The sequence below is a fragment of the Anolis sagrei genome, chromosome 3 (assembly GCF_037176765.1).
Source record: "Anolis sagrei isolate rAnoSag1 chromosome 3, rAnoSag1.mat, whole genome shotgun sequence".
NCBI lineage: Eukaryota > Metazoa > Chordata > Lepidosauria > Squamata > Dactyloidae > Anolis > Anolis sagrei.
Window position 1 is genome coordinate 267,120,094 of NC_090023.1, and position 21,603 is coordinate 267,141,696.

Below are 21,603 nucleotides of genomic sequence, written 5' to 3' on the forward strand. Positions count from 1 at the left end.
GGAGACTAGGACGCAATGGAACAATGGCTTCAAACTACAAGAAAGGAGATTCCATCTGAACATGAGGAAGAACTTCCTGACTGTGAGAGCTGTTAAGCAGTGGAACTCTCTGCCCTGGAGTGTGGTGGAGGCTCCTTCTTTGGAAGCTTTTAAACGGGCTGGATGGCCATCTGTCAGAGGTGATTTGAGTGCAATTTTCCTGCTTCTTGGCAGGGGGTTGGACTGGATGGGCCATGAGGTCTCTTCTAACTCTTTGATTCTATGATTCTATATGTTGACCCTGAGTGAGGGCCGGGTAAATGACCTTGGAGGGCCGCATCTGGCCCCCGGGTCTTAGTTTGAGGACCCCTGATCTGGAATATATGATGTTGTAGAGGGGGCCTGACATGTAGAACCCTTCTACACTTCCTCTATATCCCTGGATTTGATCCCATATTATCTTATCCCAGATTATTTTATTTATCCGCCCTGAGTCGACCCCCTCCCCCTGGGGTTGAGAAGGGCAGGGTACACATATTTGAAATAAAAATAAATATCCCAGATTATATGGCAGTGGATACTTTGGGCCCTTCCACACAGCCATATAACCCAGAATATCAAGGTAGATAATCCACAATACCTGCTTTGAACTGGGTTATCTGAGTCCACATTGCAACATAATCCAGTTCAATGTGGATTTATACAGCTCTGTGGAAGGGACCGCATATAATCCAGTTCAAAGCAGACAACCTGGGATCAGATCCTAGGATATAAGGACAATGTAGTAGGAACATTGGGCTGGATCTACACTGCCATATAAGCAGATCACCCACATTATGTGCTTCAAGCTGGATTATATGACCGATACACCATTCCAAAGCAGATAATCTGGATTTGATGTTCAAGTATCAGTCTTCCAACAGATATGAAAATCCATTCCGAAGCACAGAAAGAAGCCAAATTTGGAAATCAACACCTGCAATTGTGTAAAATCCACATTGAACTGGATTATCAGGCAATGTGGACTCTGGGCCCTTCCACACAGCCATATAACCCAGAATATCAAAACAGAAAACCCCACAATATCTGCTTTGAATTGGGCTGAATCCATACTGCCATATAATCCCGTTCAAAACAGAAAATGTGGGGTTCTATTCAGATGCATGAAAGGGGCCTATGTTTTAAGCCGCCCTGAGTCCCCGCTGCGGAGATAAACAGGGCAGGATAGAAATTAAGTTGCATTCATTCATTATCTGACTTGATATTCTGGGTCGTATGGCTGTGTGAGTCTACACTGCCAGATAACCCAGATCAAAGCAGATATTGTGGATTTGTTTATTTGTTGTTTGTATACACCTTTCTCAGGCCATAGGCGACTCAAGGCAGTTAACAGGGCAAAATTCAATGCTTACAATGTCTTAAATACAATTTAAAAACATAACATATAACAAAAACTAAACAAATCAATAAAATATAAATTCATAGTGTCTCCTTGTTAAAAATGTTGTCCGGACTCATTGTCTAGTCATAGAATCCTAGAGTTGGAAGAGACCTCTTGGGCCATCCAGTCCAACCCCATTCTGCCAAGAAGCAGGAATATTGCATTCAAAGCACTCCTGACAGATGGCCATCCAACCTCTGTTTATAAGCTTCCAAAGAAGAAGCCTCCACCACACTCTGGGCAGAGAGTTCCACTGCTGAACAGCTCTCGCCGTCAGGAAGTTCTTCCTCATGTTCAGATGGAATCTCCTTTCATAGAATCAAAGAGTTGGAAGAGACCTCATGGGCCATCCACTCCAACCCCATTCTGCCAAGAAGCAGGAATATTGCATTCAAATCACCCCTGACAGATGGCCATCCAGCCTCTGTTTAAAAGCTTCCAAAGAAGGAGCCTCCACCACACTCCAGAGCAGAGAGTTCCACTGCTGAACAGCTCTCACAGTCAGGAAGTTCTTCCTCATGTTCAGATGGAATCTCCTCTCTTGTAGTTTGAAGCCATTGTTCCATTGCATCCTAGTCTCCAGGGCAGCAGAAAACAAGCTTGCTACCTCCTCCCTAGGACTTCCTCTCATGGCTATCATGTCTCCTCTCAGCCTTCTTTTCTGCAGGCTAAAAATGCCCAGCTCTTTAGGCCGCTCCTCATAGGGCTTGTTCTCCAGACCCTTGATCATTTTAGTCACCCTCCTCTGGACACATTCCAGCTTGTCGTTCCAGTCGTTCCATTGTCCTATGTCAGTTACTCTGTAATTGCAAACGCTTGTTGACTTTTCTCCAGAATGTTAAAATGGAAGTGGCCGATCTAATATCTATAGGGAGAGTGTTCATCAGCCAAAGAGCCACCACCGAAAAGGCCCTGTCTCTTGTCTCCGCCAAAGGTACTTGTGACGAAGGCGGTAACGAGAGCAGGGCCTCCCCAGACGATCTTAAGGTCCTAGATGATTCATAATGGTAGATGCATTCGGACATGTAAGTTGGGCCAGAACCATTTAGGGCTCTATAGGCTAAAATTGATATGGATATTTATAGGCTAAATTTTGTAAATTAGGCTTTATAGGCTAAAACTGATATTGACATTCAGAGGACCTTTCCACACAGCTGAATAAAATCCCACATTATCTGCTTTGAACCAGATTATATCCACAATATCTGTTCAAAGCAGATATTGTGGATGGTCTGCCATGATATTCTGTGTGGAAGGGCTTAGAACAGGCATGGGCAAACTTGGGCCCTCCAGGTGTTGTGGATTTCAACTCCCACCATTCCTAACAGCCCTCCAGGTGTTTTGGACTCCAACTCTCACCATTCCTAACAGCCTACTGGCTGTTAGGAATGGTGGGAGCTGGAGTCCAAAACACCTGGAGGGCTGTTAGGAATGGTGGCTGTTAGGAATAGTGGGCGTTGGAGTCCAAAACACCTGGAGGGCTGGGTTGTAGTTTTTTTTGGGCTGTATGGCCATGGTCTAGAGCAGAGGTCTTCAAACTAAGGCCCGGGGGCCGGATGTGGCCCTCCAAGGTCATTTACTCGGCCCTCGCTCAGGGTCAACCTAAGTCTGAAACTACTTGAAAGCACACAACAACAACAACAATCCTATTTCATCAGCCAAAAGCAGGCCCACACTTCCCATTGAAATATTAATAAGTTTATATTTGTTAAAATTGTTCTTCATTTTAATTATTGTAGTTTTTTGCACTACAAATAAAATATGTGCTGCGTGCATAATATTCATTCATGTTAGGCCCTCCAACAATTTGAGGTATTGTGATCTGGCCCACTTTTTAAAAAGTATGAGGACCCCTGATCTAGAGGTATTCTCTCCTGAGGTTTCGCCTGCACTTTGGCAAGCATCCTCAGAGGTAGTGAGGTAACAACCTGGAGGGCTGTTAGAATTGTGGCTGTTACAAATTGTGGGAGCTGGAGTCCAAAACACCTGGGGGGTTGTTATGAATTGTGGCTGTTAGGAATGGTGGGAGTTGGAGTCCAAAACACCTGGAGGGGTGTTAGGAATTGTGGCTGTTAGGAATAGTGGGCTTTAAGAGTCCAAAACACCTGGAGGGCTGTTAGGAAATGTGGGAGTTGGAGTCCAAAATACCTGGAGGGCTGTTAGGAATTGTGGCTGTTAGGAATAGTGGGCTTTAAGAGTCCAAAACACCTGGAGGGCTGTTAGGAAATGTGGAGTTGGAGTCCAAAATACCTGGAGGGCTGTTAGGAATTGTGGCTGTTAGGAATAGTGGGCTTTAAGAGTCCAAAACACCTGGAGGGCTGTTAGGAATTGTGGCTGTTAGGAATAGTGGGCTTTAAGAGTCCAAAACACCTGGAGGGCTGTTAGGAATTGTGGGAGTTGGAGTCCAAAACACCTGGAGGGCTGTTAGGAATTGTGGGAGTTAGGAATGGTGGGAGCTGGAGTCCAAAACACCTGGAGAACTGTTAGGAATTGTGGCTGTTAGGAACTGTGGGGGTTGGAGTCCAAAACACCTGGAGGGCTGTTAGGAATGGTAGGAGTTGGAGTCCAAAACACCTTGAGGGCCGTTAGGAATTGTGGCTGTTACAAATTGTGGGAGTTGGAGTCCAAAACACCTGGAGGATTGTTCGGAATGGAGGGAGGTGGGAGTCCAAAACACCTAGAGGGCTGTTAGGAATTGTGACTGTTAGGAATAGTGGGGTTTAAGAGTCCAAAACACCTGGAGGGCTGTTAGGAATGGTGGGAACTGGAGTCCAAAACACCTGGAGGGCTGTTAGGAATTGTGGGAGTTGGAGTCCAAAACACCTAGAGTGCTGTTAGGAATGGTGGGGTCCAAAACACCTAGAGTACTGTTAGGAATGGTGGGGTCCAAAACACCTGGAGGGCTGTTAGGAATTGTGGGAGTTGGAGTCCAAAACACCTAGAGTACTGTTAGGAATGGTGGGGTCCAAAACATCTAGAGTGCTGTTAGGAATGGTGGGAGTTGGGGTCCAAAACACCTGGAGGGCTGTTAGGAATTGTGCCTGTTAGAAATTGTGGGAGTTGGAGTTCAAAACACCTGGAGGGCCCAAGCTTGCCCATGCCTGGCTTACAGACACACAAGAACAAACCGGATCCAGAGCCACAAAATGGGCCGACCCCACGCGGTTGCAGGCAGAGGGCGCCGCCACGTGTTCTCCTTACCACTTCCGTCTCTGCGAAACGGACCTATCAGGAAGCGTAGAATTCCCAGTTTTGTCATCTTATTGGCTCGGCGACGTGTCGTCCCGCCCTCGAGTTCAGGGGCGGTGTCTGATTGGGCGGAGCGAGTCGACGCGGGATTGGTGTGGGGGAAAGCCCGGAGTGGGCGGAGCTTGGGGCTGCGCGGTCTCCCATTGGCTGAGGCGGCAGCGTGGGGCGTGAGGGAGAGCGCGGCGAGCCCTCGACCTCGCTCTTTTCGCTTTTGGCGGAGACTGGAGAGCGCGGCGGTCCCTTCTTTCTCTCTCTCCTTGTAGGCCTCGCTCCACATCCGGGCATCTCCCAGCGCCGCCATCATGGTGAAACTCGCCAAGGTGAGGCTTTGAGGCCTAGCCTCACTCATTTAGAATGGAAGGAAACCCAACGAATGAAGGGGGGAAAGGGTTTTTTTTTAGTAGGCCTTGTGCGCGTGCGCAGCAGTTTCAAGGCCTCCCGTTCCTTCGCTTCTACACAAGCGAGGAGGCAGCAGTTTCAAGACTCCCCTTCTCCCTTTTCCTACTACTTATTTATTTATTTTGGCGCGCAGGCGCAGATCGAAATAGAACGCTCGGCGGTTTCTAGGACTCCCCCCTTTTTTTTCTTCTAAAAGGAAAAGAGCGAGCGCGCGCGCATACGCGCAGGAGTTTCTAGGCGCCCGCGCTCTTTCTTTTTTTCCCCCTTTTCTCTGTGTTGAGCGGCGCGCGCAGCCAACGGAGAGGGGAGGGGCTGGGAGGAAAGAGGAGCGAGCAAGGAGCGGTGTGCGCGCGCACTCTCCCTCTCCCGCCTGCTCTCCCGAAGCCACGTGATCTCAAACCACGTGGGTGATGGAAGGAAGGAAGGAGAGGAAATGCTCAGCCTAGGCCTCGCTTCCGGGGCTTCCACGTGGTTTTCGCGTTCTGCTCAAAAGAAAAAGGGACCCTTAAAAAGACCCTCCAGTCCAACCTGTAATTCTGCCATGCAGGGAATGTACACAAACCTTTGCATTATATTGTACTGTGTTGGCCTTTATATTCCTTGGAAGGGACCCCTAAAGGCCATCCAGTCCAACCCCCTTTTTGGGTTTTGCTCAAAAGAAAAAGAGACCCCTTAAAAAGACCCTCCAGTCCAACCTGTAATTCTGCCATGCAGGGAATGTAAACAAACCTTTGCATTATATTGTACTGTGTTGGCCTTTATATTCCTTGGAAGGGACCCCCAAAGGCCATCCAATCCAACCCTCTCCTGCCATGCAGGGAATTATAGCCTTTTCATATTGTATTGATATTGTAGTGTACTGTGTTGGCCTGTATTAATTGCTCTTTATATTCTTTGGAAGGGGCCCCCCAAAAGCCATCCAGTCCAACCCCTCCTGCCATGCAGGGAATCACAACCTTTTCATATTGTTGTGTTGTATTGTACTTTGTTGGACTGTATTGATAGTACTTTCTAATCCTTGTGAGGGACCCCTAAAGGTCGTACAGTCCAACCCCCTTCTGCTATACAGGGAATTGTATTGTATTGTACTGTGTTGGCCTGTATTAATTGCTCTTTATATTCCTTGGAAGGGATCCCTAAAGGCCACCAGTCCAACCCCCTTCTGCCATGCTGGGAATTACAACCTTTTCATGTTATATTGATAATACTTTCTAATCCTTGTAAAGGACCCCCAAGGCTATTCAGTCCAACCCCCTTCTGCCATGCAGGGAATTATAGCCTTTTAATATTATTGTATTGATAGTACTTTCTAATCCTTGGAAGGGACCCCCAAAGGCCATCCAGTCGAATCCCCTTCTGCCATGCAGGGAATTGTAGTATTATATTGTATTGTACTTTGTTGGTCTGATTTAATTGCTCTTTATATTCCTTGGAAGAGACCCCCCAAAGGCCATTCAATCCAACCCCCTTCTGCCATGCAGGGAATTGTAGTATTATATTGTATTGTACTGTGTTGGCCTATATTAATTGCTCTTTATATTTCATGGAAGGGGCCCCCAAAGGCCATCCAGTCCAACCCCTTCTGCCATACAGGGAATTTTAGTGTTTTATTATATTGTACTGTGTTGATTACCCTTTATATTCCTTGGAAGGGACCCTAAAGGCCATCCAGTCCAACCCTTTCAGCCATGCAGGGAATTACAGCCTTTTCATGGTATTGTATTGTATTTTCTAATTCTTGGAAGGGACCCTAAAGGCCATCCAGTCCAACCCCCTTCTGCCATGCAGGGAATTATAGCCATTTCATATTGATAGTACTTTCTAATCCTTGTAAGGGACCCCCAAAGGCCATCCAGTCCAACCCTTTTCTGCCATACAGGGAATTGTAGTATTATTATATCATATTGTACTGTGTTGATTACCCTTTATATTCCTTGGAAGGGATCCCTAAAGGCCATCCAGTCCAACCCCCTTCTGCCTTGCAGGAAATTGGAACCTTTGCATTGTATTGTACTGTGTTGGCCTGCCTTGATAATGGTTTCTAATCCTTGGAAGGGACCCCCTCCCCCCCAAGGACATCCAGTCTAATCCCCTTCTGCCATGTGCGAAATTTATGTATTGCATTGCACTTTCTAAACCTTGGAAGGGACCCCCAAAGATCATCCAGACCAACCCCTTTCTGCCATGCAGGGAATTTGAACCATTGTATTGTACCATGTTGGCCTGTATTGATTGCCCTTTATATTCCTTGGAAGGACCCCTAAAGGCCATCCACTCCAATCCCCTTCTGCCATACAGGGAATCACAACCTTTTCATATTATTTTATTGCATTGTATCATACTTTGTTGGACTGTATTGATAGTACTTTCTAATCCTTGTAAGGGACCCCCAAAGGCCATCTAATCCAACCCCCTTCTGCCATACAGGGAATTGTAGTATCGTATTGTGTTGGCCTGTATTAATTGCTCTTTATATTCCTTGGAAGTGACCCCCAAAGGCCATCCACTCCAACCCCCTTCTGCCATGTAGGAAATTTTTAGTATTATATTGTACTGTGTTGGCCTGTATTAATTGCCATTTATTTATTTATTTTAAACATTTTAACTGTATCTAAATAGGAATATCTTTATATTCCTTAGAAGGGATCCCCAAAGACCATCCAGTCTAACCCCCTTTTGCCATGCAGAAAATTATAAACTTTGCATTGCATGGCAATTTCAACCTTTACAACCTTTGGCCTGTATTAATTGGCCTTTATATTCCTTGGAAGGGACCCCAAAAGGCCTTCCAGTCCAACCACTCCTGCCATGCAGAGAATCACAATCTTTTCATAATATTGTATTGCATTGTATTGTACTTTGTTTGACTGTATTGATAGTACTTTCTAATTCTTGGAAGGGACCCCCAAAGGACAACCAGTCGAACCCCCTTCTGCCATGTAGGAAAAATTTTATTGTATTGTTTTGACCTGTATTAATTGCCCATTATATTCCTTGGAAGGGACCCTAAAGGCTATCTAGTCCAAACCCCCTTCTACCATGCAGGGAATTACTTCACGGTGCATTTCATTGTACTGTGTTGGTCTATACTGATAGTAATTTCTAATCCTTGGAAGAGACCCCCAAAGGACATCCAGCTGAGCCCCATCCTGCCATGCAGGAAATTTTACTATTGTATTGTACTGTGTTGGCCTGTATTAATTGCCCTATATATTCCTTGGAAGGGACCCCTAAAAGCCATCCACTCTAATCCCCTTCTACTATGCAGAAAATTATAACTTTCACATTGCATGGCAATTTGAACCTTTGCATTGTATTGTACTGTGTTGGTCTGTATTAATTGCCCTATATATTCCTTGGAAGGGATCCCTAAAGGTCATCCAGTCCAACCCCTTCTGCCATGCAGGAAATTCTAATCTTCACATTGCATTTTATTGCACTGTGTTGGCCTATATTGATAGTACTTTGAGTCCCTCTAGGGGTGAGAAAGGCAGTATATAAATACTATAAATAATACTTTCTAATCTTTGGAAGGGACCCCCAAAGGACATCAAGTCAAATCCTCTTCTGCCATGTAGGAAATGTTTGTATTGTACATATTGTACTGTGTTGTATTAATTGCCCTTTATATTCCTTGGAAGGGACCCCTGAAGACCATCCAGTCCAACCCCCCTTCTGCCCTGCAGGAAATTATAACCTTAACATTGCATTTTATTGTACTGTGTTGGCCTATACTGATAGTACTTCCTAATACTTGGAAGGAACCCCCAAAGGCCCTCCAGTTGAACCCCCTTCTGCCATGCAGGGAATTTTAGTTGTGCATTGTATTTTATTCTACTGAGTTTGCTTGTATTGATTGTCCTTTATATTTCTTAGAAGGGACCCCTAAAGACCATCCAGTCCAACCCCCTTCTGCCATGCAGGAAATTATAACCTTCACATTGCATTTTATTGTGTTGTATTGGCCTGTATTGATAGTGCTTTTTAATGGGTTTCAGTGGTTTATTGGAATCTCCATTGTTTTGGGGTTTTCATAGGAAATTCGGCTTGGAAGAGATCCCCCACTGATCATCCAGCCTTAACCTCTTTCTGCTAAATAAGGGGGCACAACCAAGCTCAACCGCCATCCAGCCTATTTTTTAAAAACCTCCAAAGCAGAAGACTCCTAGGAAGTCTATGACCCCTTCCATACGGCAAATAATGTGGATTATCTACCTTGATATTCTGGGCTGTGTGAAAGGGCCCTATATTCCTCCATAGTTGGAAGGGCCCCCCAAAGGCCACCTAGTCCAGCCCCTTATGCCACACCAAAAGCAGTCCTGGCAGATGACCATCAAGCTTCTGTTTCAAAGCCATTGATGCACATTAAGCGCTTTCTTTTGCATCCTTCTGTTGTTTTGGACTTCAGCTTCCACAATTCCTAACCGCCTCTAGGATGAAGTCCAAAACACAAGGAGGAAGGGCTGAAGATTGCCTGTCTAGTATAGAATGTATCTTGAATCCACCAGGAGCCCAAAGCAATGCTAGCAACTGATTGGAGATTCTGCAAATTGAGGGGGAAACTCTTCCTTCTCTACAACCAAAAAAGATTCTGCAATAATAATAATAATAAACTTTATTTATATCCCACCACCATCTCCCCAAGGGACTCGAGGTGGCTTAACAAGGCACTCCAAGGTGCAGCATATAATATAAATGATACATGAATATAAAACAATATCCCATAGAAATTATTTTAAAAAATGAAGGGAAAACTTTCTATCCCTACAACCAAAAAAGATTTCTGCTAATTGGAATTAATGGCAAATTATTGTCATTTAGCTTCCAGTTAGTTTTATTTGCACGCTTTGGGCTTCTGGACATCTAGTACAGCTCTTTGTCTCTGAAGTAAACAAAGCTTCTTTCAATGTCAGATTATAGGGTTAGGAATTATTTCAGGAGCCTGCATCTTTATCCCTTGTGTCCCCATTCCCTGCTGATCATAGGGTAATGTGCACTACCAGTTGCAGATGCTTGAACTTGTGCTTTTTTTTATCCTCCAGAATGTTAAACCTCCGCAGAAACTGAAAAAAATGGCTGCTCTTCCTGCAAAGGAAGTTGATGACAGTGAAGAAGATGACTCTTCTGAAGAGGAGGAAAGCAGCGAGGAAGAGGTGAAAATTGCAATTGATTATTTTGGGTATTAAGTGAATTTTATAATGATCTCACGGATCAGGAAGGGGAAATGAAAGGGGCCTAAGGCTGTTAGGAATTGTGGGAATTGAAGTCCAGAGCACTCGGAGGGCCAAAGTTTGCCCATGTATGAACTACACTGTAGAATGAATGCAATTTGACAACACTTTAACCACCAAGACTCAAAGCTATAGAACCATGGGAGTTGTTGTTTTACAAGTCCTTTAGCCATCTGTGCCAAAGGATGGTGGTGTCTCACTAAACTCTGCAGCTCCCAGGATTCCAAAGCATCGAGTCATGGCATTTATTAGAACTGCCTTAATTCTGCAGTGTAGATGCACCGCAGAAGCTGGATTGTACCTTTTGGCAGTACTAACCTGCATAGCAAACGATGATGGACTTGCAATCCAGACATATCTGGAGTCATAGAGTTGGAACAGGCCTGGAGGCCATTTTGTGCATCATCTCAAGCAGATCAGAGATAAAAAAGGGCTAGCGCTTGAATTAATCAAACCTCAGTCTTGCCTGCGAAAGTTAGTACAATGAGCTTTGCTATCTAATGACTTCATGGTGATTAATCAAAGAGTGCCTAAAGATGTTTGGATTCTCTGCTGTTTGGATTTGAACATTGGAAGTGTTTTAAGGTACTGCTATTAATAGGGCCAGTTTATTAGTCTGGATTGTGGTGATTTATCATATAGCTGCGTTCTGGTACCACGAGATGCAGAACCATCCTTAAGAAATGGGGCTACAAAGTGGAATCCACCGCCGTGAGTCGCCCGAGGGCTGAGAACGGCGGTCTACAAGTGTATTAAATAAATAAATAAGTGTAGAGAAAAGCATACTACAGACCACCTGCTGCAATGCAACCTGAGCCCTGCCACATGCACAATGGAGGACCTTCTTATAGTAACACCAGAGGCACTCCCAAGTGGCCAGCTACTGGTCAAAGGACATTTAATCAACTACCAAGCTTGCAAACTTTGTGTTTGGTTTGCTCCTGACACGATAAATAAAATAAATCATATAACGAGATGCATGGTCCCTAGATTATATGGCTGTGTGGAAGAGCCTTATATTCTTCCATAGTTGGAAGGAATCCCCAAAGGCCATCTAGTCCAGCCCCTTCTGCCACACTTGAAGCACTCCTGGCAGATGGCCATCAAGCTTCTGTTTTGCATCCTTTTGTTGCCTGGCTGTTACAGTTTTGACCCTGACTTCGCACTTTGATAGAAAAGGTGCATTTTCTATCCCAGACATGGGCAAACTTTGGTCCTCCCTCAAGGTGTTTTGGACTTCAATTCCCAATACACCTGGAGGGAGGGCTTCCATGAGCTCTTGGCAGTACAGGGAATGCTGGTGAGGGGTGATGGTTATTACATTCCCAGAATATTGGCAGGGCCACACATTTTCACCATAATACAAAACAATAAAGTAAACAAGACTTTTCCTATCTTGATCCTTAATAAGAGGCTCAAATTCTGGCTGAGGAATAGATCACATGTATGAAAGCATGGCTGGGATTGCTCGTTGAGTGAAAATTCACGTGGGGGGGGGGTAGGAAAGATCCCAGGAGAACCCAGACGTACCATGACCAATAGTAAAGGTTTTCCTTTGTGTGCTTGCTCAGAAGCAAATTCTGCTGAATTGGCTGAAATAATGGAGCTTGTATTGCACTTGTGTTCTCTATTTTCCTCTCTAATTGCACTTCTCTGCAGTGGATAGTGATAGCTTTTTCTTCCTGCAGATGATTCCTCAGAAGAAAGCCGCCACCCCAGGAAAAGCGGCAGTGGTTACGCCCAACAAAAAGGCGGCGGTGACCCCTGGCAAGAAAGCAACACCAGCACCAACCCCAGCCAAAAAGGCGGTGGTGACTCCGGCAAAGAAAGGAGCTGCGACTCCAGCAAAGAAGACCCCGGTCTCTGCCAAAGGAGCAAAAAATGGAAAGAACGCCAAGAAAGAGGAGAGTGAAGATGAGGAGGATGAAGATGAGGAGGATGAGGAGGAGGAAGATAGTGAGGAAGAAGGTGAATTGGATGACAGAAGCAAATTGTTCTCACTAATTTCATAATATTCCTGGTTTTTGCCATATAAAATAGACAACTGGCAGCTCAACAGAACTGCAACTATTGTTTTATATTTTATAGTATTTATATTCTGCCCTTCACACCCCAAACGGGACTCAGAGCAGATCACAGAACATACATATGGCAAACATACATTGACAAGACAGACAACTGTACATAGATAGAGGTATATAGATGCTCTGTTTTCGGCATTTTGGAGGCTGTGCTCAGTTCTGGCCCACTTTTCTCTGCCAAAAAGCTTTGTTCGTAAACATCCCTCGTAAAAATACCTCCCCACTTAAGCAGTACCTATTTATCTACTCACATTGCTATTTTTGAAACTGCTAGGTAGGCAGAAGCTGGGCTAAAGACCAAGAGCAAACCCTAACCCGGGCTTTGAACTGTCAACCTTTCGGTTGGCAAGATTTACTGCAGCTGGTGGTTTAACCCGATGTGCTAAAGCCCGACCCAAATACAAATATACCTGACATTAATGTCAGTTGCCCTATTATGGACGGGAGTGGTCTCTGTCTCATTAAATTCCTCAGAGGAACCATCCACAAGTGGATTGTTGTAGGTTTTTCCAGGCTATATAGCCATGCTCTAGAGGCATTTTCTCCTGACGTTTTGACCTCACCACCTGTGAGGATGCTTGCCATAGATGCAGGCGAAACGTCAGGAGAAAATGCCTCTAGAACATGGCCATATAGCCCGGAAAAACCTACCATAATCCAGTGATTCCGGCCATGAAAGCCTTCGACAATACATCCACAAGTGTTTTGGGATTCTTCACCAATGGGATCTGTCTAGAAATTTTAGTTTAAAGAAACCAGCCCAAAAGAGCAGCCTCTACTTACCAATGGGTATTATTACTATTATTATTATTATGGGTACTTATCTACTTATCAATGAGCCATATCAAAATTTTGGCCTCAAAACCTGTCCTTAACTTTTACATGAGGTCTATTTATACATTAGCGTATATGGAGATCAACTGAAGCCCCATGACAATTACTTTCCAGATCTTCTGTGCATAAGGGATACAGTAGGGATTTTAGCTCTAGTTGCTGTAGCACTGATTTCACAAGCCAGCAAGTATTTTTCATCCATTCATTTTTGGTCATTCTTATACAGAGTTTTTTTGCACTGAATTAAGATCTGTGTTTATTTTTTTCTCCTATTACATGTAGTTTGCGATGAGGCTAGTGGGATAAGTAATGCTTTTATGCAATGATATCAATAGAATCTAATTGATAGTAAAGATGTATTGTCGAAGGCTTTCATGGCCGGAATCACTGGGTTGTTGTAGGTTTTTTTGGGCTATAGGACCATGTTCTAGAGGCATTCTCTCCTGACGTTTCGCCTGCATCTATGGCAAGCATCCTCAAAAGGTAGTGAGGTCTGTTGGAACTAGGAAAATGGGTTTATATATCTGGGACAAAGGACTCTTGTCTACTGGAGCTAGGTGTGAATGTTTCAAGTGACCACCTTGATGACCTCCTTGATAGTAAAGATTTCCCCTTGACATTAAGTCGGGGGGGGGGATGCTCATCTCCATTTAAAGCTAAAGAGCCGGCATTGTCCGTAGACACCTCCCAGGTCATCGGGCCAGTATGACTGAATGGAGTACCGTCACCTTCCAGTGGGTTAAACCCCTGTCTCCTCATGCGTGGACATGAGAGAAGCCTCCCACAAGGATGATAAAAACATCAAATCATCCAGGCGTCCCCTGGGCAACGTCCTTGCAGACGGTCAATTCTCTCACACCAGAAGCGACTTGCAGTTTCCCAGGTCGCTCCTGACACGACCAAACAAACCTTCCTGCCAAGGCGGTACCTATTGATCTACTCACATTTGCATGTTTTCGAATTGCTAGGTTGGCAGGAGCTAGGGCTACCAGCGGAAGCTCACCCCACTCCGCAGATTCAAACCACCAACCTTTCGGTCAGCAAGTTCAGGAGCTTAGCAGTTTAACCAGCTCCGCCACCATAGTGGATACATATAGCTTCCCTTTGTATAAATGCACATAGAAAACAGGCAAATACATTTGAAAGACAAATCCCTGGGTACTTTGAATAAAAAACAAAGCAGTCACAAATTATGCTGGATGGCCCACGAGGTCTCTTCCAGCTCTATTCTATGAACCTAAAATGAATTGTAGATACAGTCCTAGCAGGAGCTAGAGCTAACAGCAGGAACTCACCCTGCTCCCCAGATTCAAACCACTAACTTTTCTGTCAGCAAGTTCAGCAGCTCAGTGCACTGCACCACCCGGCGGATACAATTGATATCAGTTGGTAAATGCGTTAATTATTCGATTAGTCTCATTGCAAAAACTACACTTGATAGAGAAAAAATAAACATAGATCTGAACTCAGCACAACAAACTCTGTAAGAATGACCTAAAATTATATCTGATGAAAAATACTTGTTGGTTTGGGTTGCATGAATATGATGTGAAATGTGCAGAGTTTACAGTAGTCTGCTGTAAAAGTTGCCATAATGGAAAAAATACATATTTAAAATCGGCATTAAAATTTATTTAAACTGTGCTTATGAAAAGTTTGATTTTGTCGGCTTGTATGTTTTCTAATAAACATCTGTGCCTTTCTTAATTGCTACAGATGAATCTGAGGAGGAAGCAGCCGTTCCAGTGAAAAAACCAACCAAGGCCCCCGTCGTAGCCAAGAAAGCCGCAGCGGTCGCTAAAGTAGCCAAGCAGGTCGCTCAAGATGACGACGACGAAGAGGATGATGAGGAAGACGATGAGGATGAAGAGGATGGTAAGTCAGCTTTGTGTTGAAATAAACCTTTAAAATAGCAGCAAAGAATAAAATGTCTGGATTGGAAAAAGCAAGGCCTGTATTTTGGTGAACTTTGGCCCTCTGGGTGTTTTGGACTTCAACTCCCACCATTCCTAACAGCCTCAGGCCCTTTCCTTTTCCCCTTGTTGTTGTTGTTGTTGATGTTATATTTATATCCTGGTTTATCTGTTCTTCAGAAAACTCAGCTGGGCTAATTAACCCTCTTCACTGTTCAGCTTCCACAGCTATTCATAATAACAGGAAATGTGATAGCTTTCACGATATAATAATAATAATAATAATAATAATAATAATAATAATAAACTTTATTTATACCCCGCCACCATCTCCCCAATGGGGACTCGGGGCCAACATATTACATCAAAAAATAAAACTAAAACATAAACAACAAGCAACATCATCAAAATTACATTTAAAAACAACACATTAATACAATAACAAAATAACATTACAATAAACACAGTTGCGATCCTAACTAATATTTAGTGATAGGACCTGGTTGTGGCGCAGCTAGTGAGTAGCCAGCTGCATTAAATCACTACTGACCAAGAAGTCATGAGTTGAAGCCAGCCTGGGTCAGAGTAAACTCCCAACGACGAAGAGGATGATGAGGAAGACGATGAGGATGAAGAGGATGGTAAGTCAGCTTTGTGTTGAAATAAACCTTTAAAATAGCAGCAAAGAATAAAATGTCTGGATTGGAAAAAGCAAGGCCTGTATTTTGGTGAACTTTGGCCCTCTGGGTGTTTAGCTTGCTGTTGACCTATGCAGCCCAAAATGGTCAACGTTTTCTAACATTACACCACTAAGCTGGGACTGGGATGTGGCACAGCTAGTTAAAAGCCATCTGCATTAAATCAATGCTGTCTGAGAGAAGTTCGAAGCCAGCCCGGGTCAAAGTGAGCTCTCAACCATTAATAGTTTAGCTTGCTGTTGACCTATGCAGCCCGATATGGTCAACATTTTCTAACGTTACACCACTAAGCTGGGACTGGGCTGTGACGCAGATAAGTAATAGCCAGCTGCATTAAATCACTGCTGTCTGAGAGATCATGAGTTTGAAGCCAGCCCGGGTCAGAGTGAGCTCTCGACCATTAATAGTCTAGCTTGCTATTAATGCAGCCCGAAAGACAGTTGCATCTGTCAAGTAGAAAATTTAGGTGCTGCTTTATGCGGGGAGGCTAATTTTATCTATTTATTTATCTACAGTATTTATATTCCGCCCTTCTCACCCCGCAGGGGACTCAGGGCGGATTACAATGTACACATATATGGCAAACATTCAATGAAAAGACACACAACAGATACAGACAGACAGTCAGAGGCTATTTAACATTTCTGGCTGCCAGGGGTGTTGTCGCTTTCATCGTCCATCTGTGACACTGATGAAGTACTTCTGCATTCCCCGCATGCTTTTGCTGGAGTCTTTTATATGGCCTCATAAATTGGTTAAATTAGCCTACTCACACATAGGTGGTACCTAATCTTACTACTTGACAGATGCAACTGTCTTTCGGGTTGCAAAGGTTGACAACAAGATACACAATTGGTCAGAAGCACACTCAGGCACAGGCTGGCTTCAAACTCCTGACCTTTTGGTCAGAAGTGATCTTAATGCAGCTGACACTCAGCCAGCAGTGCCACAGTCCCAGTGCTAATTTAACTAATTTACGACACCATAAAACTTTAATATTTAGTGGTATATACATTTCCGGATCTTGCATGATTTTATTGGTCTGCATTATTTTAACGTGTCTTAATCTTTATTATGTCAGAAGGGGCCTGAGGCTGTTAGGAATTGTGAGAGTTGAAGTCCAAAACACCTGGTGGGCCCAAGTTTGCCCATGCTTTGTCTAGCTGAGCAGCCTTTGGTGCAGTGTAGGGTTGCTGTGGAAAGGAGCTCGACAAGGGGGAGTCTCCAACTTGTTTATGCCTCCATGCTAGCACAAATGATGATTTTTTGGGACTTAATACTGATTTTAGTTGATGTCTCTTGTATGAGCTGATGTGCTGGGCATCATAGCCAATTGATTTCACCACTGGGCAGTTTTAAGTCTTTTCTTGAGCGTATTTGAGGGTTGTGGTCAGTATGTGATCAAATGGTGCCCGTCTCTATCGCTGCAGAGTCTGAAGACGAGCCCATGGAAATCACGCCAGCAAAGGGGAAGAAAGCGGCTGTGCTTGCAAAACCGGCACTCAAAAAAGCCACCCCAGCAAAGGTTGCCAAGGAAGAGTCTGAGGAAGATGACGACGACGAGGAGGATGACGAGGATGAGGAAGATGATGAAGACGAGGAGGAGGAAGAAGAGGAAGGTGAGTTGGACATGGCTTCCTGTCATTCTGGGTGGGAAAATCAAGATGTGCTTCTCATCTTTGGCCCTGAAGCTGGAAAATGATGATTTCTCGCTGAACTGATGTGATACGCATCACAAATGACCGCTTCCAAAGATAGTCAAGTCCTGATCCAGCTTCCCCTTCCTGTGTGTACTGTGCAATCTATCCCCGTGTGCTCTCTTTTTTAACCTTGTTTATTTTTTTTTTGTTTTACGCAGAAAAAGTGCAAGAAACATCTGGGAAGCGAAAGAAGGAGATGGCAAAGCAAAAAGGCACTCCAGATGCCAAGAAACAGAAAACCGAAGGTGAATAGCAGCCCTTGAGAGAGCCACAAACTCTTTTTTGCCTATGTTTTTTTTTTATTCCAAAGCAAAACAGGATCATGACTTTTCTTGTCAATATAGGAATTATCCCAGACTTACCACAGTTCCTCTGTTGCAACATTCCACATTATTCACAACGTAGTCGAGAGTCAACTCTTAGCATAACTCTGCAGAAAGTACGAGAGTACAAATATAGTTTCCCTCCCCACCATGAGTCCTTGTTCATCTAAATCAGTGTTTCTCAACCTTCCTAATGCCGCGACCCCTTGATACGGTTCCTCATGTTGTGGTGACCCCCGACCATACAATTATTTTCCTTTCTATTTCATAACTAATTTTGCCACTGTTATGAATCGTAATGCAAATATCTGATATGCAGGATGTATTTTCATTCACTGGTCCAAATTTTGTCATTTGGGAGTTGTGGTTTTTGGGATTTATAGTTCACCTAGTCAAAGAGCATTCTGAACCACACAGATGATGGAATTGAACCAAACTTGGCACACAGAACTCTTCCGTGACCAACAGAAAATATTGGAAGGGTTTAGTGGGCATTGACCTTGAGTGTTGGGAGTTGTAGTTCACCTACATCCAGAGCAAGGGAGCTCCTGATGGCGCAGTGGGTTAAACCCTTGTGCTGGCAGGACTGGTCAACTGATAGATTAGCGGTTAGAATCTGGGGAGCAGAATAAGCTCTCATTTGTTGAATAATTATAATAATAATAAACTTTATTTAATACCCCGCCACCATCACCCCAATGGGGACTCAGGGCGGCTTACATGAAGCCAAACCCAACAGCATATTACAATAAAGTAAAACCAAAACGCAATAACAACACAGGAAAATACATACAACATATGCGTGCAAAGATGATAAAGCAAAATCATACACAGTAAAATAACATAACAATGAGTGGGCCGCATGTGCAAGATAAAAACTTAAGATACTAAAAATACTAAAATCAGGATGAGATGGGGATGGAGCAAATTGTTCTCACGCGGGGATATGAGAGAAGCTTCCCACAGGATGGTAAAACATCAATCATACGGACATCCCCTGGGCAGTGTCCTTGCAGATGGCAAATTCTCTCACCCCAGAAGTGACTTGCAGTTTCTCAAGTCTCTTCTGACACACACACACACACAAATCTAGAGAGCACTGTGGACTCAATGATAAATCTGGACCAGACTTGACACAAATGCTCAGTATGGCCAAATGTGAATAGTGGTGGAGTTTGGGGGAAAATAGACCTTGACATTTGGGAGTTGTTATTGATGGGATTTCTAGTTCATCTACAATCAAAGAGCATTCTGAACTCCGCCAATGATAGAATTGGGCCAAACTTCCCACACAGAACCCCCATGCCTTGGAAGGGACTCACTGACCCAGGTTGAGAAGCGCTGATCTAAATTAATAGTGGCTATTCCTCTTGTAGACAGTAGTTAACTTTAGTTGAACTTTAATTGAAAAGACTTGTGTTAATGGAATTTTAAGTCCAGGCAGTCCCCTATCTTGTTTGTAACTTGTGAACTGCCTGTATGTGGTTATGTACACAGTGCATATGTAATGATTTGATCTATTGGGGAGGATTAAATGTAATGATTTGATCTATTGGGGAGGATTAAAAAATTTGAAAGGAGGTTGGCGGGAATGTTGGGGTGGGATGGGATGTTGAAAATGTTGTTTTGAAACACAAGATACAATTAAGTGCGCAGTTTTCTTCCTAATTTTCAGTTTGGAATGCTATAAAAATAAAGCGGCTTGTATGCCAAGTACAATCTCTGCCATTTTTTCATACTGCTTTTGCAGATGAATCCAGTTTTTTTTCTCTCTCTCCTACACAGTGAAAGTGTCAGGGCAACACTACATAATAAGAGACACAGATCAACTCCAGAAACTAATGCTTCAATCCAATGAATACACTTTTGCTCATGAGCAAATCTTGTTGAATGCAGCAAGACTGTTTTCTAAACCAATAGGAGTGGGTTCTAAAAGCTGCATTTATCCACTGATGGCATTTCTACATCAGTAAGCCTGTAAGGATTTAAATATGTTAAAAGTGTGCATGTGCAAACTTGGGCCCTCTGGGTGTATTGGACTTCGACTCCCACCATTTCTAACAGCCTCAGGTCCCCTCCTTTTCCCTCTTTTCCCTGGAAAAGGAAGGGACCTGAAGCTGTTAGAAATGGTGGGAGTCGAAGTCCAAAACACCCGGAAGGCCCAAGTTTGCACATGCCTGTGTCAAACCATCTTTTAACATTATTCTCCACTTTGATAGGAGGAAAGCATCACACACAAGTCCACAGGGACACTTAGAAGGTTCCCACAAGGGATAATCGGCCGCAAAAGGACATGTAGATGTCCGCATTCTTGTTGCTATAATAGTGGGATAAGTGGAAGTGCTCTCCTTCCTTGGTGGGCCAAGAGAAGTTCACTACATCGCTTCTCCCCAGTGATTCTTGCTAAATACATTCTCGCTTGTGTTGGGATTTTTTTCCAGCCCTCCTGAATGTGTTGTTATTATATACTTCCATTAAAAAGATACAAAGGCTTTAAATTCATCTGCCAACTTTAAGGCAACCCCATTATATATATTTTTCATAGTGTTTTCTGGGCTAAGGAGGTAAATTTATCCTTTGTTTACCTTCTGAAATACAAAAAAAATAATTGTGGGGGGCATTCTGGGGTAAGGAAGGTAGTTTTACCCCTTGTTTACCTTCTGAAATACAAAAATAATAATTGTGGGGGTATTCTGTGGTAAGGAGGTAGTTTTATCCCTTGATTACCTTCTGAAATACAAAAAATAATTGCGGGGAGGCATTCTGGGGTAAGAAAGGTAGTTTTACCCCTTGTTTACCTTCTGAAATACAAAAATAATAATTGTGGGGGTATTCTGTGGTAAGGAGGTAGTTTTATCCCTTGATTACCTTCTGAAATACAAAAAATAATTGCGGGGAGGCATTCTGGGGTAAGAAAGGTAGTTTTACCCCTTGTTTACCTTCTGAAATACAAATAATAATTGCGGGGGGTATTCTGGGGTAAGGAAGGTAGTTTTGCCCCTTGTTTACCTTCTGAAATACAAAAAAAAATAATTGCGGGGAGGCATTCTGTGGTATGGAGGTATTTTTACCCCTTGTTTACCTTCTGAAATACAAAAAATATATATTGTGGGGAGGCCTTCTGGGGTAAGGAAGGTGGTTTTACTCCTTGTTTACCTTCTGAAATACAAAAAAAAATTGTGGGGAGGCATTCTGGGGTAAGAAAGGTAGTTTTACTGCTTGTTTACCTTCTGAAATTAAAAATAATAATTGTGGGGAGGCATTCTGGGGTAAGGAAGGTAGTTTTCCCCCTTGTTTACCTTCTGAAATACAAAAGATAATTGTGGGAAGGCATTCTGGGGTAAAGAAGGTAGTATTACTCCTTGTTTACCTTCTGAAATGCAAAAAATAATTGCGGGGAGGCATTCTCGGGTAAGGAAGGTAGTTTTACCCCTTGTTTTCCTTCTGAAATACAAAAAATAATTGCGGGGAGGCATTCTCGGGTAAGGAAGGTAGTTTTACCCCTTGTTTTCCTTCTGAAATACAAAAAAATAATGGGGGGGGGCAAAGGCATGATTGTAGAATACCAGGCAGTGAGAGATAGGGGCAGGTATTGTCCATATTATAAAGCCAAAAGAGCTGCACTGAGCTGTTCCAAACACGCTTGCCGGGATTCCCTTCATAATGGGAGTGTGACGTACAGAAATGGGCGCCATAGACGCGGTGTTGACCGAAAGCCGTCCTTGGAGGCTTTCCGGACCTTGCTTCAGCCATCT

At 43.7% G+C, this 21,603-nt stretch overlaps 1 protein-coding gene and 1 non-coding gene across 2 annotated transcripts in view; both read left to right on the forward strand.

Annotated features, from left to right (window-relative positions):
• The first annotated feature begins 4,830 nt into the window (after positions 1 to 4,830).
• NCL (nucleolin) overlaps positions 4,831 to 21,603 on the forward strand; it is a 34,204-nt gene continuing 17,431 nt past the window's right edge. Inside the window, exons 1-6 of the mRNA XM_060767313.2 lie at positions 4,831 to 4,989; positions 10,111 to 10,221; positions 11,988 to 12,267; positions 14,931 to 15,089; positions 17,256 to 17,444; positions 17,684 to 17,770. Coding sequence (XP_060623296.2) covers positions 4,972 to 4,989; positions 10,111 to 10,221; positions 11,988 to 12,267; positions 14,931 to 15,089; positions 17,256 to 17,444; positions 17,684 to 17,770 — 844 coding nt within the window. The 5' untranslated portion in view covers positions 4,831 to 4,971. The remainder of the gene's footprint in view (positions 4,990 to 10,110; positions 10,222 to 11,987; positions 12,268 to 14,930; positions 15,090 to 17,255; positions 17,445 to 17,683; positions 17,771 to 21,603) is intronic.
• Positions 17,074 to 17,142, forward strand: LOC132772442 (small nucleolar RNA SNORD82). Its single transcript, XR_009631176.2, has one exon. It is a non-coding gene; the product is annotated as a small nucleolar RNA SNORD82 (small nucleolar RNA).